At 43.3% G+C, this 19,214-nt stretch overlaps 1 protein-coding gene across 9 annotated transcripts in view; it reads left to right on the top strand.

Annotated features, from left to right (window-relative positions):
• mapk10 (mitogen-activated protein kinase 10) overlaps positions 1-12,432 on the top strand; it is a 165,041-nt gene extending 152,609 nt beyond the window's left edge. For 6 of the 9 annotated variants that reach the window (XM_024012642.3, XM_024012640.3, XM_024012641.3 and 3 more), the window contains 2 exons: positions 1,338-1,415; positions 9,375-12,432. In XM_024012642.3, coding sequence (XP_023868410.1) covers positions 1,338-1,415; positions 9,375-9,517 — 221 coding nt within the window. In that variant the 3' untranslated portion in view covers positions 9,518-12,432. Of the gene's footprint in view, positions 1-1,337; positions 1,446-9,369 lie in introns of all 9 variants that reach the window. The other 3 variants (XM_024012646.2, XM_024012645.2, XM_024012647.2) reach the window with 3 other exon arrangements.
• Positions 12,433-19,214: the final 6,782 nt, after the last annotated feature.

Here is a 19,214-nt window from a genome sequence, read left to right as displayed (position 1 = left end):
GCCAGAACCACTGATGTCACGGCTTTAGAAGGCTCTAATAGGCTAATCTGACATGCATTTGAGTCAATTGGAGGTGTAGCCTGGGGATGTATCTCAAGGGCCTTAGCCTTTGGCAAACTCAGTGCCCGTCTTTGCTTGAAGACATCATGGTGAAGAATCAGAACGAAATCAGGGCCAAGACCCAGAAAAATATTGAGAGCCTCCACAAGTCTGGTTGCATGGCCCTTGGGGCAAATTTCCAACACGGCGCTGGAAGGTACCACGTTGCTCATCTGTACAAAGAATTGTACGCAACGTATGAACACCATGGGATCGGCAGATGCAGTCACTGTCAATAACCCCGGCTCAGCGAAAGGAGATGCCAAATCTGCTCCCTAGAGATGAACGTACTTGTTGTGCGAAAGTGCAAATCAATCCCGCAGAACAACAGCAAAGGACCTCTGTGGAAAGATGCTGAAGAAGAACAGAGTAGCAAAGTATGCTTATAGGTGCCACTATTGTAAGACGAGTCGCCTCAATATCGACATAACCTGAGGAGGTGCCGCTGCAGGCAGGAAGATAGGGCCTGCTGCTTTCATAAATCACCGATATAAATAATAGCCAGTACTACGGTTGCAACTGGCACATGGGGACATAAGGGATCGTGCACTTTCTTGGTGAAATGTCCTCTGGTTGAAACAAAAATAGTGAACTGTTTGGCTAAATAAATCATTCTCTCTACTATTATTCTGACATTTCACATTCTTAAAATAAAGTGGTGATCCTAACTGACCTAAGACAGGGAATTTGTACTACAGTAGGATTAATTGTCAGGAATTGTGAAAAACTGAGTTTAAATGTATTTGGCTAAGGTGTATGTAAACTTCCGACTTCAACTGTAAATATGTTGTAATTATATTGCTAAGGAGGCCTCTATATGAGAAGTTAATTGGCTGCATTTAGGCAGCCCAATTCTAATATTTTTTCCACTAATTGGTCTTTTGACCAATCACATCAGATCTTTTTACATCAGCTTTTTTTTCAGAGCTGATCTGATTGGTCAAAAGACAAATTAGTGAAAATAATATCAGAATTGGGCTGCCTGTGTAAACGCGGGGTCTGAAGCTGTCCAACAATACAGTCTACTCATTCATTTTCTATTTGAGTTAGTATTATAACTTTTCCAGTTTATTTGTTGCCATGGTAATTAGACTCATAGAATGGACTAGTAGAGCAGAGGAGAATAGATTTCTCTACTGCTATTTGAAAGATTTTTTTCTCCACAACTTTTCCTCCCTCGCTCTCTCGCTCTCTCGCTCGCTCTCTCTCTATCTCTCTCTCTCGATCTCACTTTCCAGAACTAATCTACAAAGAGGTGATGAACTTTGAGGAGAGGACGAAGAACGGGGTGGTGAAGGGACAGCCCTCTACCTCAGGTACTCTCAGTGCATAACCTAAGTTCCTCTGTAAGTTGAATTATAAATATAATCACTCACTGGACATTTCTTTGTAACAGAGAAATTCATCCGTACGTTGACCGCCATTCACGTTTTTGTCTCTCATCTTGTTTTTCCCGAGACATGTAGTGTATGATTTGTACATGAGTAATTATATCTGTATGTAAAAGTATCGATTTAAACTGTAGATTTGGTATTTTTTGACCAACCCTATGTGTTTTGTGTATGTACATTGATAAATCTGTATTTGAATGGTGTTAATGTACGCAATTAGGCATTTGAAAAGTAATATCTGTATGGAGTAAGTGATTCATGTGCATTGATTAAAAAGGTTGCTGTCCACCTACTCTATGGAAAAGGTAATATAGGCTATATATATATATACACACACTGAGTGTCCAAAATATTACTAACAACTTTCTGTTATTGGGTGTCACCCCCCAAACAAACCTTTTCTCTCAGAACAGCCTCAATTCATCAGGGCATGGACTCTACAAGGTGTCCAAAGTGTTCCACAGGGATGTTGGCCCATGTTGACGCCAACGCTTACAACAGTTTCCAACAGTGTCAAGTTAGCTGGATGTCCTTTGGGTGGTGGACCATTCTTGATACGCATAGAAAACTGTTGAGTGTGGGAAAACCCAGCAGCTTTGCAGTTCTTGACACAAACCGGTGCGTCTGGCACCTACTACCATACCCCGTTCAAAGGGACTTAAATATTTTGTCTTGCCTATTCACCCTCTGAATGGCACACATACAATCCATGCCTCCTCCCCTTCATCTACACTGATTGAAGTGGATTTAACAGGTGACATCAATAAGGGATTATAGTTTGCACCTGGTCAGTCTGTCATGGAAAGAGCAGGTGTTCCTAATGTTTTGTACACTCAGTGTTTATTAATTAGAGTGTACTTTCACATCTGTACTGTAACATATCATGAATTAAAGCTGGGGTCTTTGGTCCTTGCTCTTCCAGAGAAACACTAGAATTCCTCTCGTTCTGAGCTGGCCTTCTAAGATGTCCTATTGATTAATATGTTCAGCCCTATAAATTTGTTCTGTAAAAAGTGTAGTGTCAATTCCATTGAATGGCCACTTGAGGGCGGTGTGGAGTCATGATGGCACAGAATTGGTAACATTATGGCGTCAGTCCAGTCTAGTGCTGCTGAGAGGAAAACAACTTGCCTCGGTCGTTCTCCTCAGCTGTTTTGTGGCAGAGAGCATTTTTATACTGTACAAAGTCTCACTATGGAAGTTGTATTTGGGGATTGCTCATTGTCTACAGACTTCCTTGTTAGGGCTCTGTTAAGGGGACAGTGGCCTGGAAGTGGTTTAATCCGCAGTGCGATAATGTCACTGTCTCCCTCCCCCTCCGTCTGTCTCTCTGTCCCACTCTTTCCCTCCCTCCCTCCCTCCCTCTACCTCGCTCTCCTTCCCTCTGGCCATCCCTCTCTCTCCCTGCAATTAAGCAGATGGGTAGCCCTAGTGCTGAGGCGAGCAGAGAACAGACGCAGTGCTGAAGAGTCCCAGACGGCAGTATTTCACAGCATTAGCAGTACCAGGCTCTGGTGCACTGCCATTCAGCAGTACTTGGCTCAGGGCTTTCATAGATCACATAGCCAGCCAGGAGGCAGAACCAACTTTAGGGTTTAGTGAAAGACCACCTGTCATTCTACACAGACCCAGGTTAGAGTCAGGAGAAATAGAAGACCGCTTGGGTGGCACAGTGAACAATCTACTATACTGGTTGTGGATGGATGCAAATACAATGTGTTTTACGTGTTGGTTACTGTTCTTTGGCAGCATTTCTATATGGGAGGATATATGTAGATTAAAGCATTTAGGTAATCTTAGATTATTTCAGAATTTCCCCCGTCCCCAAAATATGTTTTTTTTTATAGATATCCAGAATTGCTTAGAATTTTTACAAAGATGATGTGTCATGTTTGACACAGGATTCTCAAACCTTGGAATGGTTTTACATGTTTATTTTTCCCATGAAGAATAACCAGTTAGCTTTCATTGATGTAGAAGCCACTGTGTGGACCCCGGATACCTTCTCCTACTGCTCTGTCTCTGAGTAAACCTGCCACTGTGTGAGCACCGGATACCTTCTCCTACTGCTCCGTCCTGAGTAATCCTGCCACTGTGTGACACCGGATACCTTCTCCTACTGCTCCGTCTCTGAGTAAACCTGCCACTGTGTGGCACCGATACTTCTCCTACTGCTCCGTCTCTGAGTAAACCTGCCACTGTGTGAGCACCGGATACCTTTCTCCTACGCTTCCGTCCTCTGAGTAAACCTGCCGCTGTGTGAGCACCGGATACCTTCTCCTACTGCTCCTCTCTGAGTAAACCTGCCGCTGTGTGAGCACCGGATACCTTCTCCTACTGCTCTGTCTCTGAGTAAACTCCCCTGTGTGAGCACCGGATACCTTCTCCTACTGCTCTGTCTCTGAGTAAACCTGCCACTGTGTGGGCACCGGATACCTTCTCCTATTGCTCGTCTCTGAGTAAACCTGCCACTGTGTGAACACCGGATACCTTCCCTACTGCTCTGTCTCTGAGTAAACCTGCCGCTGTGGGCACCGGATACCTTCTCCTACTGCTCGTCTCTGAGTAAACCTGCCACTGTGTGAACACCGGATACCTTCCTACTCTCTCGTCTCTGAGTAAACCTGCCACTTTGGGCACCGGATACCTTCTCCACTGCTCTGTCTCTGAGTAAACCTGCCACTGTGTGAACACCGGATACCTCTCCTACTGCTCTGTCTCTGAGTAAACCTGCCACTGTGTGGGCACCGGATACCTTCTCCTACTGCTCTGTCTCTGAGTAACCTGCACTGTGTGAACACCGAACCTTCTCCTACTGCTCTGTCTCTGAGTAAACCTCCACTGTGTGAACACCGGATACCTTCTCCTACTGCTCCGTCTCTGAGTAAACCTGCCGCTGTGTGAGCACCGGATACCTTCTCCTACTGCTCCGTCTCTGAGTAAACCTGCCGCTGTGTGGGCACCGGATACCTTCTCCTACTGCTCTGTCTCGAGTAAACCTGCCACGTGTGGCACCGGATACCTTCTCCTACTGCTCTGTCTCTGAGTAAACCTGCCACTGTGTGGCACCGGATACCTTCTCCTACTGCTCCGTCTCTGAGTAAACCTGCCACTGTGTGAACACCGGATACCTTCTCCTACTGCTCCGTCTCTGAGTAAACCTGCCGCGTGTGAGCACCGGATACCTTCTCCTACTGCTCTGTCTCTGAGTAAACCTGCCACTGTGTGGCACCGGATACCTTCTCCTACTGCTCTGTCTCTGAGTAAACCTGCCACTGTGTGGGCACCGGATACCTTCTCCTACTGCTCGTCTCTGAGTAAACCTGCCACTGTGTGAACACCGGATACCTTCTCCTACTGCTCTGTCTCTGAGTAAACCTGCCACTGTGTGGCACCGGATACCTTCCTACTGCTCTGTCTCTGAGTAAACCTGCCACTGTGGGGCACCGGATACCTTCTCCTACTGCTCTGTCTCTGATTAAACCTGCCACTGTGTGAACACCGGATACCTTCCTCTACTGCTCTGTCTCTGAGTAAACCTGCCACTGTGTGAACACCGGATACCTTCTCCTACTGCTCCGTCTCTGAGTAAACCTGCCGCTGTGTGAGCACCGGATACCTTCTCCTACTGCTCCGTCTCTGAGTAAACCTGCCACTGTGTGGGCACCGGATACCTTCTCCTACTGCTCTGTCTCTGAGTAAACCTGACACTGTGGGGTTGGATACAATCATGTTTGAGCCATAAATTGTGATTTAGCCTCTCTCTTTATTGGTGGTCAGCTGAAATGTCTCCCACTGTCTTTTTTTAACCCCCCCCCCCCCTGATAAACAAGAGATGTATGGTCCGCCTGCACAGTGGATGTCTTGGATAGTGTCACATGGATGCTTGTATAGTTCACAGTGATGTCTTGGATAGTGTCACAGTGGATGTCTTGGTATGCTCTGGATCGTTTCCTCTCGAGTAGATGTAAAGTGTACGTGTAAAGGACATGCGTTATGTGACACTACAGACTTAGTGACTGTGGATTGTGAGGCAGTGATGCACATGGCAGAATGTATGTGGACACCTGCTCGACGAACATCTCACTCTATAATCATGGCCATTAATGTGGAGTTGCCCCCCCTTGCTGCTATAACAGCCTCCAATCTTCTGGAAGGCTTTCCACTAGATGTTGGAACATTGCTGCGGGAATTGCTTCCATTCAGCCACAAGAGCATTAGTGAGGTCGGGCACTGACGCAAGCAGTAAAATTTGATGTAAAAAAGCAGAATAAAAAAACACCTTATGGAACAGCGGGGACTGTGAAGCAACACAAACATTGGCACAGACACATGCACACACACACACACACACACACACACACACACACACACCACACACACACACCACCACACACACACACACCACACACCACACACAACACACACAACACACACACACACACACACACACACACACACACACACACACACACACACACACACACACACACACACACACACACACACACAATAACATACCCACTATACATACACATGGATTTAGTACTGTAGATATGTGGTAGTGGTGGAGTAGGGGCCTGAGGGCAAACAGTGTGTTGTGAAAACTGTGAATGTATTGTAATGTTTTAAAATTGTATAAACTGCCTTAATTTTGCTGGAACCCAGGAAGAGTAGCTTCTGCTTTGGCAGGAACTAATGGGGATCCATGATAACTACAAATACAAATACTGATGTTGGCTGATTAGGCCTGGCTTGCAGTCGGCATTCCAATTAATTCCAAAGGTGTTCGATGGGGTTGAGGTCAGAGATCTGTTCAAGTTCTTCCACATCAATCTTGACAAACAATTTCTGTATGGATCTCTTTTTGTGCACAGCGGCGTTGTCATGCTGAAACAGGAAAGGCACAGGTCATCTAGAATGTCATTGTATGCTGTAGCGTTAAGATTTCCCTTCACTGGAACTAAGGGGCCCGAACCATGAAAAACAGCCCCACGCCATTATTCCTCCTCCACCAAACTTTACAGTTGGCACTATGCATTCGAGCAGGTAGCGTTCGCCTGGCATCCGCCAAACCCAGATTCGTCCGACGGACTGCCAGCACTCGGCGATCCAGTTCTGTGAGCTTGTGTGGCCTACCACTTCGCGGCTGAGCCGTTGTTGGTCCTAGACGTTTGCACTTCACAATAACAGCACTTACAGTTGACCGAGGCAGCTCTAGCAGGGCAGAAAGGTGGCATCCTATGACGGTGTCACGTTGAAAGTCACTGAGCTCTTCAGTAAGGCCATTCTACTGCCAACAATGGCCATTCACCTGTCAGCAATGGGTGTGGCTGAAATAGCCGAATCCACTAATTTGAAGGGATGTCTACATACTTTTGGCCATGTAGTGTATAAATCTAGATAAAACCAGTAGACTGAAATAGGGGCCGGTACTGTTTTATATTTAGGTACAGGAGCTCCACAGTAGTGTTTATATTTAGGTACAGAGCTCCACAGTACTGTTTATATTTAGGTACAGGAGCTCCACAGTAGTGTTTATATTTAGGTGCAGGAGCTCCACAGTACTGTTTATATTTAGGTTCAGGAGCTCCACAGTAGTGTTTATATTTAGGTGCAGGAGCTCCACAATAGTGTTTTATATAGTGTGCAGGAGCTCCACAATAGTGTTTATATTTAGGTGCAGGAGCGCCACAGTACTGTTTATATTTAGGTACAGGAGCTCCACAGTAGTGTTTATATTTAGGTGCAGGAGCTCCACAGTAGTGTTTATATTTAGGTGCAGGAGCTACACAATAGTGTTTATATTTAGGTGCAGGAGCTCCACAGTAGTGTTTATATTTAGGTACAGGAGCTCCACAATAGTGTTTATATTCAGGTACAGGAGCTCCACAGTAGTGTTATATTTAGGTGCAGGAGCTCCACAGTAGTGTTTATATTTAGGTGCAGGAGCTACACAATTGTGTTTATATTTAGGTGCAGGAGCTCCACAATAGTGTTTTATATCAGGTACAGGAGCTCCACAGTAGTGTTTATATTTAGGTACAGGAGCTCCACAGTAGTGTTTATATTTAGGTGCAGGAGCTCCACAGTATGTTTATATTTAGGTGCAGGAGCTCCACAGTAGTGTTTATATTTAGGTGCAGGAGCTCCACAATAGTGTTTTATTTTAGGTGCAGGAGCTTCACAGTACTGTTTATATTTAGTACAGGAGCTCCACAATAGTTTTGAGATAATATTCTATAAGAGGAACAGGAGCTCAAGCAGTAGAACGTTTGAGGTGCCGGTCCTTGGCTCCGATTAGCTTCTGCCCAAGTCAACACTGGATAAAACTATTCTCTATGGGGGTATTTCATAATAACAGAACACCTTTTGTTTTCTACCTGCTTAAATAATGTTCTCTTCAGTTTTCTATTCTACTCTTTAACTAGATGTTCCCTCATCTATTTGTTTCCTGCAAATGCTTTTAGTCTACCATATCCGGCTCTGGTATAGGCTAGAATCCATCTTGGAAAACAGAACCAACTCAATCAGATTTATTTGAATCTAAAAAGCCAAAGAAGACAGAAAACGGAAGAGAAAAATGATAGATGGAGACATTTGCTATGAAATGAAATAATCCTGTCTAATCCTCTGAAGGAAAGATGAAGGACGACATTCTGACTTCTGCATATTATAATAAGAAGCCAGAGAGTCCTTTCAATTGGACCAGTTTAGAACTGATTATCATCCTCTGCCCTTTTTATTAAACGTTTAATCTCTTTTACTTTGACATGCTGCTACTGAACACACAGAATATGAATAGGTCTTTTAGGGACCTTTAAATAGAATCTTAGTATTAGTGTCTCTGAGGAGAGAGCGAACAGTGGACCCCAGCCTTAACTTGTTCTGTTACTGTCTCTGAGGAGAGAGAGGACAGTGGACCCCAGCCTTAACTTGTTCTGTTACTGTCTCTGAGGAGAGAGAGGACAGTGGACCCCAGCCTTAACTTGCTCTGTTACTGTCTCTGAGGAGAGAGAGGACAGTGGAACCCAGCCTTAACTTGTTCTGTTACTGTCTCTGAGGAGAGAGAGGACAGTGGACCCCAGCCTTAACTTGTTCTGTTACTGTCTCTGAGGAGAGAGAGGACAGTGGACCCCAGCCTTAACTTGTTCTGTTACTGTCTCTGAGGAGAGAGAGGACAGTGGACCCCAGCCTTAACTTGTTCTGTTACTGTCTCTGAGGAGAGAGAGGACAGTGGACCCCAGCCTTAACTTGTTCTGTTACTGTCTCTGAGGAGAGAGAGGACAGTGGACCCCAGCCTTAACTTGTTCTGTTACTGTCTCTGAGGAGAGAGAGGACAGTGGACCCCAGCCTTAACTTGTTCTGTTACTGTCTCTGAGGAGAGAGGACAGTGGACCCCAGCCTTAACTTGTTCTGTTATTGTCTCTGAGGAGAGAGCGACAATGGACCCCAGCCTTAACTTGTTCTGTTACTGTCTCTGAGGAGAGAGAGGACAGTGGCCCAGCCTTAACTTGTTCTGTTACTGTCTCTGAGGAGAGAGAGGACAGTGGACCCCAGCCTTAACTTGTTCTGTTACTGTCTCTGAGGAGAGAGAGGACAGTGGACCCCAGCCTTAATAACTTGTTCTGTTATTGTCTCTGAGGAGAGAGCGGACAGCCTTAAACTTGCCTCTCTCATGTCTGGTGTGTCACTGTGATTTGTATATACATACGGTTCCTTGTGTGCTATTGGGTTGTGTTGTGACTGATTGTGTATGACACAGTAAGGGTTGTATGTGTCACAGTAATGGTTGTAGCTGACTGTGACTGGGTCTATGTATTAGTGTCTGCGGGGCTGTTAGTTCATTGTAATCCCGGCTGCCTGTTTATTCCCTCAGCACAGGTGCAGCCGTGAACAGCAGTGGTGAGAGCCTCCCTTCCCCCTCCGTCAACGATATCTCCTCCATGTCCACCGACCAGACCCTGGCCTCAGACACCGACAGCAGCCTGGAGACCTCTGCAGGACCCCTGGGTTGTTGCAGGTGACTAGCAGCCTGCCTGCGCAACCCTATGTTCTTCAGAAGGTGAAACACAATGGCCAAACAACCCAACCAACCTACCTACCAACCACTACCAATCGAAAACCTAAAAAAGAACAAAACTGATTAAAAGAGAAAAAAATTATGATATGAATGGGATGATTAAGGAAACATAAAGTATTTACTATAAGAATCACGATTATAAAATTTAAGCCTGCATTTTCATTCAAAAAGAAATCACAAAAGTATAACGAAAAAACTAAAATAAACTAAAGTGAAATATATTTATTAACTTCTAGTTGCTTTACTTATATCTCCCCCCTTATATGGCATCATAAAAAAAAAACACAAAAAGCTTAGACAGGCATCTTTCTGTAAAGTGTCATTAAAACTGGCTGTTCATTCCCACAATACCTTGCAAGCGTCTGTGCTTCAGTCACTGTGGCAAGGTGTGCTTTTTTTAATCATTACTGCACAGTACTATATAAACCTCCCTTCACTTTCCCCATCACCTTATGTGACGGTACTGGTATGTTTTGATAACGTCTAGGCTTGATCCTGGGGTTGTCTCCTGTATGGGTGTGACGGTACTGGTGTGTTTTGATAACGTCTAGGCTTGATCCTGGGGTTGTCTCCTGTATGGGTGTGACAGATAGGTGTGTTTTGAATACTGTTATTTCTGCAGGGGTTAGTGCTAGTGTTCCACACAGCACAGCGCCCCCTGTCTTCTGTAAATATATAATTCTGTACAGCAGCGAGCTAGGCACACAGACAGACAGACAGACAGAGTGGGACTGATGGCCAGTACTGGAAGTTCTTCTATAGCGCACCTTGCCACATGACATCACCGCCTTGACTTTTGTCCCCTTAACCTTTGCCCCTTGACCTTTCACCTTAGTTTAACCCCTTGCCTGTTAGACCTGCTGCATGATTACAAAAGCTAACTCTAATTATATGATAAATGACTATAGATACTTTTGTTTATATAACATAAGTAATTGAACTTTTCAACCGGAGTGGTGCTGAAACCCAGGGATGGGGGAGCTCTAGTTAATGATGGATAGCTATATATATATATATTAACATACATACTGTGAGTGATTGGCTGCAGGAGAAGCCATTGGGACGTACAGTACTATCACTGTCATCGCTGAGTAGGATTGGGGTCAATTCCATTTCAATTCAGTCAATTCAGAAAGTCAACTGAAATTCCAATTCTAATTCCATATTTTCATCATTGAAACACGTTCAGGAAGATTGGAATTTGGAACTGAATTTTTCAATTGACTTCCTGAATTGACTGAATTGAAATGGGACTGACCCCAAACTTGTCGCTGAGCTGGAACCTTAAGTTCTCATTTCTTTTTTGTGTTTTTGTTGAAATGAAATGATAAAATCCCTTCTGACTGCACCCCTGCACCACACCCACAGCCTGTCATTCCAAATGTCACCTACCCACCAACCAGGGTGGTCACTCACTCTGTTTCTGTGTCACTACTGTGGAGTAAAGAAGAGGAGAGAAGGAGACTTATATGTGTGTGTTACTATCTGAAGAACGCTTTGGGGGAAGGGGGGGGGGGGAGATCAAGAGGTTACCTCATAGAATAGTTTAGTTCCTCAATCGCATCTGTCATTTACATTTAAATGACTACTACTTACTGTAATGACTACTACTTACTTACTGTAATGACTACTTACTTACTGTAATGACTACTGCTTACTGTAAAGACTACTACTTACTTACTGTAATGACTACTACTTACTGTAATAACTACTACTTACTGTAATGACTACTACTTACTATAATGACTACTACTTACTGTAATGACTACAACTTACTTACTGTAATGACTACTACTTACTGTAATGCCTACTACTTACTGTAATGACTACTACTACTTACTGTAATGCCTACTACTTACTGTAATGCCTACTACTTACTGTAATGCCTACTACTTACTGTAATGACTACTACTTACTGTAATGACTACTACTTACTGTAATGCCATATTTTGTCAAAAGGGAATCAGCTGATATACCGACTACCTATAAAACCAGTAATGTTAAAAAGAAGGATTTTAACTGGAAGTTTATTTATTATTGATTATTTATTATTTCATAGACTGAACCTGAATAATGGGAAGTGCCTTGTTTGGAATGATGCCGTTTCCTCATCGTAGATATGCAGTAATAACAACAACGCAGCATTGAAATGAAGTTGGTGTCCGGTTGGGTTGAAACATTTCTGGTAACTTTCCCAGACGTCCCAGGTTTTCCAGAAATCCTGGTTGGAGGATTCCCCGTTGAATGATTCCCTCCCTTTTCATTCCCTCCTGATCCCAGGAATCCTCCCATTTATAATCTTCAACTTCATGAAAACCTGTGAAGTTTGGGAAAGTTTACCATAGATGTTGAAACCTTAGTGTCTGGCCTGTCCTGTTCAATCTGTTTCCGCATGGTGTCACTGACTGCACCTACCTGCACATAGTCACCACTACTGACCGATACCCATGTCCTCTCTATAGGAAGTACACTACAACCATCACCATGGTATCGTTGCATCTTTGACTAACTAAATCATGTAGAAATTGGAACCTACTTTTTAAACACACTGGGACTGTTGTTAAAATGCAGTTAAAGACTCATCATCTACATGTTGTTCTGACCTATATAGTTACCTAGCAACTGAGCAGAATACCTTCTAAGTTCTTCTGACCTATATAGTTACCTAGCAACTGAGCAGAATACCTTCTAAGTTCTTCTGACCTATATAGTTACCTAGCAACTGAGCAGAATACCTTCTAAGTTCTTCTGACCTATATAGTTACCTAGCAACTGAGCAGAATACCTTCTAAGTTGTTTTGTTTTGTAAATGTCTTATTTGATCAGTGTCCTTACATTTCAATAAAGGGATGAAATAATCGTTTTTTTGGTTTGTATATTTAAAGCATGAAACCCATATTTGTTACATATGCTACTATACCCTCTGGTGAAGGACAGTTGTGGAAATATTGAGCAATGTTTCATGCTTTTTCAACTTTATTGAATGAAAACTCGACAGCAAGTAGGAGGGTTTTCAGTGGTTGAATTACATTTATTCACAGCGCGAGAGGGAGCCGCACCAGCAAAGATCATTATGCACCTGGGAAAAGAAAGGGAAAGGGGGATACCTAATCAGTTGTCCAAGCAAATGTATTCAACTCAAATGTGTCACCCGCATTTAACCCACTGCAGAAGGTAAGTCTGAATACCAACTACTGAGAAGTGCTTCAATGAAAACAAGTAAAAAAAGGAATAGATTTCTTAAGTCTGAATCAGGACCTATGTGAATGAATACTAAACAAATATATAAATGCAACATGTAACAATTTCAACAATTTTACAGAGTTACAGTTCATGTAAGGAAATCTGTCAATTTAAATAAATTCATTAGGCCCTAATCTATGGATTTCACATGACTGGGCAGGGGCACAGCCATGGGTGGGCCTGGGAGGGCATAGGCCCACCCACTGGGGAGCCAGGCTCAGACAATCAGAATGAGTTTTTCCCCACAAAAGGGTTTTATTACAGACAGAAATACTCCTCAGTTTCATCAGCTGTTCGGATGGCTGGTCTCTCCTGCAGGTGAAGAAGCCGGATGTGAAGGTCCTGGGCTGGCATGGTTACACGTGGTCTGCAGTTGTGAGGCCGTTTAGATGTACTGCCAAATTCTCTAAAATAACGGAGGCGGCTTATGGTAAAAATGAACATTCAATTCTCCGTCAACAGCTCTGGTGGACATTCCTGCAGTCAGCATGCCAATTGCACGCTCCCTAAAAACTTGCATTGTGACAAAACTGCACATTTTAGAGTGCCTTTTATTGTCCCCAACACAAGGTGCATCTGTGTAATGATCATGCTGTTTAATCATCTTCTTGATATGCCACACCTGTCAGGTGGATGGATTATCATATATTTTTTTATACTCATATCCTGAAAAGTTTCCCCACCCAAAGATAAGGACGACTTAAGGTCTATAACATGTCCCTCTGTGATAGTACAATATATGACTTTACTACTTCATAAGGATCGCTGTGTTTTCCGTCTAAATAGAGTTCCCAAAGAAGAACACAAACATTCAAGCGTACAAAGACTAAAAACGTCAACAAACGGACACGATACGGAAAATGCTTTTTATTTTTAACTCTGACAGCTTTTGAAGTAGTATTCTTCTTTGTATTTAAAAATATATATATATATATATATATTTAACCTTTATTTAACTAGGCAAGTCAGTTAAGAACAAATTCTTATTTACAATGACGGCCTAGGAACAGTGGGTTAACAACCTTGTTCGGGGGCAGAACAACAGATCAATAATATATTCCACTTCCTTCTTCTCTTCCATAATCTGCACCTCAGTAAATCTGGAATTCACAGTTGTGGTTAATACTGTTGTCAGCCAGGCTGTGATGTCCTGCTGAAAGGTGGAGGGGGAGATAGGAGGAGATATCCCAGCTATCTCCTCTTGCTCTGTTGTTCAGGCAGTTTTTCGTCTGCACATTCCAGATGTCTGGGTTGTGTACCAAATGCCACCCCATTCTCTATATACACTTTTTACCAGTGCATTATGGGTAGTGAACTACTGGTAGTGCACTATGGGTATTGCAAAAGTAGTGAACTATATAGGGAAGTGCACTATACAGGGATACTTCCATTTGAGACGAAACCCTCGTATAAGATTGATGACAGGCGCTCCTTAAGGGACGCCTATATGGGGTCCTTCAGTTCTTTTCATAAACAGATGCACAGATTATCCATAATATTAACCAGACACTCTAGTGTGTGCTCTAACAATGAAAATAAATGTCTTCAAAAATGGAAGGCAGGTGAGAGGAGGCAAGATCAGGTGGGACCATTCTAGCCAATGAGAGGGCAGTGACCAACAGGCACAACGGTTTCCACTAGTTACCACAGCCACAAAGTCAAATTTGGCTCTATCGTAAAATTTCATGAGCACAAAAATTGGCATTTTGGTCTTAATTTAAGGTTAGGGTTAGGCATATGGTTAGCAGTGTGGTTAGGTTTAAAATCACATTTTAAGAAGATAAATTGTAGAAATAGGCAGGGTTTATGGCTTTGTGTTTGTGGTAACTAGTGACAACCAGGCACAACTCCAATATAAAGTGTTTTTTCTCAAAGTTGCAAGGATGTCACGTGTCCTACTTATATCAGTACACTAGAAACAACCTAAAGATTACGAAAATTCCATTAGATCAAATAAACCACATGTAGCAAATAAACCATTTCATTTATTTTTTTTGCTCACCAAATTTGACACTAATTGAAAACTCCTTGCTTGGAGAGAGAAATAAAAGTATGGCTCCCAGCACTCCACCCTGGACATGAACAGCCTTTGTGACCAAGTCCACCTATACAAGGCAGCGGTGCCCACCTTCGCCCGGGACCCTAAAGGACATCGCTCTCAAACGCAGGCACAACACTTCACACAGGAGCAACAGATCCCCCCCCCCACACATAGAGGACCCACGCCGAGAGGACCTACATCCAGACCACAACACCACCAGCCGCACACCCACCCCAACCAATCAACACCCCCTCAAGTCAACCATGCCCACACCCCATTTAGGCCCCCTCAGATCAGAACTATGGCCCTCCTGCCCACCCCATGCACATGCACCCCACCCCCACAAAGAGGGCCTCAACATGGAAGTCACACATACACCCAGGCCGTGAGCGGGCAAACAGGCCCAACCCCCACTCTTACACTAGCCCAAGCCAATGGCATGTACCAGATGCTCAGCAGGCTCTGCTCACACTTAATGGCCTGAGGCCAAACCACACGACCAACAACATTGGACACTTTTTGGAACACAAAGCCTTCACTATCTCATCCTGGAATATCCAAGGCCAGAGGTCATCTGCCTTTGGCCTAAAGAGCAGGAACCTGGACTTACAGGTTCCTGCTCGGAAATACAGACATTGTCATCCTACAACTAACATGGTATAGAGGAGACGGACCCACTGGTTGCCCTCTAGGTTACAGAGAGCAGGTAGTCCCATCCACCAGACTACCAGGTGTGAAACAGGGAAGGGACTCAGGGGGCATGATAATTTGGTATGGAACAGACCTAACTCACTCCATTAAATTAATCAAAACAGTAACATTTTACAATTGGCTAGAAATTCAAAATAAAATTATCTTAACTTAAAATGTCCTCCTGTGTGCTACAGTATCCCCCCCCACACACACTAGAATCCCCATACTTTAAAGAAGATAGCTTCTCCATCCCGGAGGGGGAAATCAATCATTTCCAGGCCCAGGGACATGTACTAGTCTGTGGCGACCTATATGCCAGAACCGGACAAGATCCTGACACCCTCAGCACACAGGGGGACAAACACCTGCCTGGAGGTGACAGCATTCCCTCCCCCATATGCCCCCCTAGGCACAACTATGACAACATAACCAACAAAAACAGGCCACAACTCCTGCAGCTCTGTCGCACGCTGGATATGTACATAGTCAATGGTAGGCTTCGAGGGCACTCCTATGGTAGGTACACCTATAGCTCATCTCTTGGCAGTAGTACTGTAGACTACTTTATCACTGACCTCAACCCAGAGTCTCTCAGAGCGTTCACAGTCAGCCCACTGATACACCTATCAGATCACAGCAAAATCACAGTCTACTTGAACAGAGCAATACTCAATCATGAGGCATCCAAGCGAAAGTAACTGAGTAATATTAAGAAATGCTATAGATAGAAGGAATGTAGTGTGGAAACCTACCTAAAAACAATTAGGCAACAACAAATTCAATCCCTTTTAGACAACTTCCTTGACAAAACGTTCCACTGTAATAGTGAAGGTGTAAACTTGGCAGTAGAAAATCTTAACAGTATATTTGACCTCTCAGCTTCCCTATCAAATCTAAAAATGTCAAACAGAAAACCGAAGAATATGAACAATGACAAATGGTTTGATGAAAAATGCAAAAACCTAAGAAAGAAATTGAGAAACCTGTCCAGCCAAAAACATAGAGACCCAGAAGACCTGAGCCTTCGCCTTCACTATGGTGAATCACTAAAACAATACAGAAATATACTACGGAAAAAGAAGGAACAGCACGTCAGAAATCAGCTCAATGTAATTGAAGAATCCATAGACTCTAACCACTTCTGGTAAAATTGGAAAACACTAAACAAACAACAACACGAAGATCTATCCAAAATGGAGATGTATGGGTAAACCACTTCTCCAATCTATCCAAAATGGAGATGTATGGATAAACCACTTCTCCAATCTTTTTGGCTCTATAACAAAGAACAAACAGCAAAAACATATACATGATCAAGCACAAATATTAGAATCAACTATTAAAGACTACCAGAACCCACTGGATTCTCCAATTACTGTGAATGAACTACAGGACAAAATAAAAACCCTCCAACCCAAAAAGGCCTGTGGTGTTGATGGTATCCTCATTGAAATGATCAAATATACAGACAACAAATTCCAATTGGCTATACTAAAACTCTTTAACATCATCCTTAGCTCTGGCATCTTCCCCAATATGTGGAACCAAGGACTGATCACCCCAATCCACAAAAGTGGAGACAAATTTGACCCCAATAACAACCGTGGAATATGCGTCAACAGCAACCGTGGGAAAATCCTCTGCATTATCATTAACAGCAGACTCGTACATTTCCTCAGTGAAAAAAATGTACTGAGCAAATGTCAAATTGGCTTTTTACCAAATTATCGTACGACAGACCACGTATTCACCCTGCACACCGTAATTGACAAACAAACAAACCAAAACAAAGTCAAAGTCTTCTCATGCTTTGTTGATTTCAAAAAAGCCTTCGACTCATTTTGGCATGAGGGTCTGCTATACAAATTGATGGAAAGTGGTGTTGGGGGAAAAACACGACATTATAAAATCCATGTACACAAACAACAAGTGTGCGGTTAAAATAGGCAAAAAATACACACATTTCTTCCCACAGGGGTGAAACAGGGTGGCAGCTTAAGCCCCACCCTCTTCAACATATATATCAATGAATTGGCGAGGGCACTAGAACAGTCTGCAGCACCCGGCCTCACCCTACTAGAATCCGAAGTCAAATGTCTACTGTTTGCTGATGATCTGGTGCTTCTGTCACCAACCAAGGAGGGCCTACAGCAGCACCTAGATATTCTGCACAGATTCTGCCAGACCTGGGCTCTGACAGTAAATCTCAGTAAGACAAAAATAATGATGTTCCAAAAAAGGTCCAGTCGCCAGGACCACAAATACAAATTCCATCTAGACACCGTTGCCCTAGAGCACACAAACAACGATGCATATCTCGGCCTAAACATCAGCGCCACAGGTAACTCCCACAAAGCTGTGAATAATCTGAGAGACAAGGCAAGAATGGCATTCTATGCCATCAAAAGGAACATAAAATTCGACATACCAATTAGGATCTGGCTAAATATACTTGAATCAGTTATAGGACCCAATGCCCTTTATGGTTGTGAGGTCTGGGGTCCGCTCACCAATCAATAATTCACAAAATGGGACAAACACCAAATTGAGACTCTGCATGCAGAATTCTGCAAAAATATCCTCTGTGTACAACGTGAAACACCAAATAATGCATGCAGAGAGATACCCGCTAATTATCAAAATCCAAAAAAGAGCCGTTAAATACTACAACCACCTAAAAGGAAGCGATTCCCAAACCTTCCATAACAAAGCCATCACCTACAGAGAGATGAACCTGGAGAAGAGTCCCCTAAGCAAGCTGGTCCTGGGGCTCTGTTCACAAACACAAATAGACCCCACAGAGCCCCAGGACAGTACCCAACAAAATCACACATTGGAAAGTGACACATTGGAAAGAATTAACAGAAAAACAGAGTAAACTAGAATGATATTTTGCCATAAACAGAGTACACAGTGGCAGCATACCTGACCACTGTGACTGACCCAAACTTAAGGAAAGCTTTGACTATGTACAGACTCAGTGAGCATAGCCTTGATATTGAGAAAGGCTGCCGTAGGCAGACCTGGCTCTCAAGAGAAGACAGGCTATGTGCACACTGCCCACAAAATGAGGTGGAAACTGAGCTGCACTTCCTAACCTCCTGCCAAATGTATGACCATATTAGAAACACATATTTCCCTCAGACTACACAGATCCACAAAGAATTCGAAAACAAACCCAATTTGGATAAACTCCCATATCTACTGGGTGAAATACCACAGCGTGACATCACAGCAGCAAGATTTGTGACCTGTTCTCACAAGAAAAGGGCAACCAGTGAAGAACAAACACCATTGTAAATACAACCCATATTTATGTTTATTTATTTTCCCTTTTGTACTTTACCAATTGCACATTGTTACAAACACTGTATATATACATAATATGACATTTGAAATGTCTTTATTCTTTTGGAACTTCTGTGAGTGTAATTTTTACTGTTAATTTTAATTGTTTATTTCAATTTTGTATATTATCTACTTCTCTTGCTTTGACAATGTGAACATATGTTTCCCATGTCAATAAAGCCCCTTGAATTGAAAAAAAACGAAAAAAAGCGCCACCTGGTGGAAAGACAGATTTCGGGCCCAGTTATCCCTCTTTGGTTCACCTCTTCCTCTCAGACAGACAACAGCAGGAGGCAGCACCAGGTCCTTGTAACTG

Source organism: Salvelinus sp. IW2-2015, linkage group LG20 (assembly GCF_002910315.2).
Source record: "Salvelinus sp. IW2-2015 linkage group LG20, ASM291031v2, whole genome shotgun sequence".
In the NCBI taxonomy this organism is placed as follows: Eukaryota; Metazoa; Chordata; class Actinopteri; order Salmoniformes; family Salmonidae; genus Salvelinus; species Salvelinus sp. IW2-2015.
This window is presented reverse-complemented; position numbering and strand designations above follow the sequence as displayed.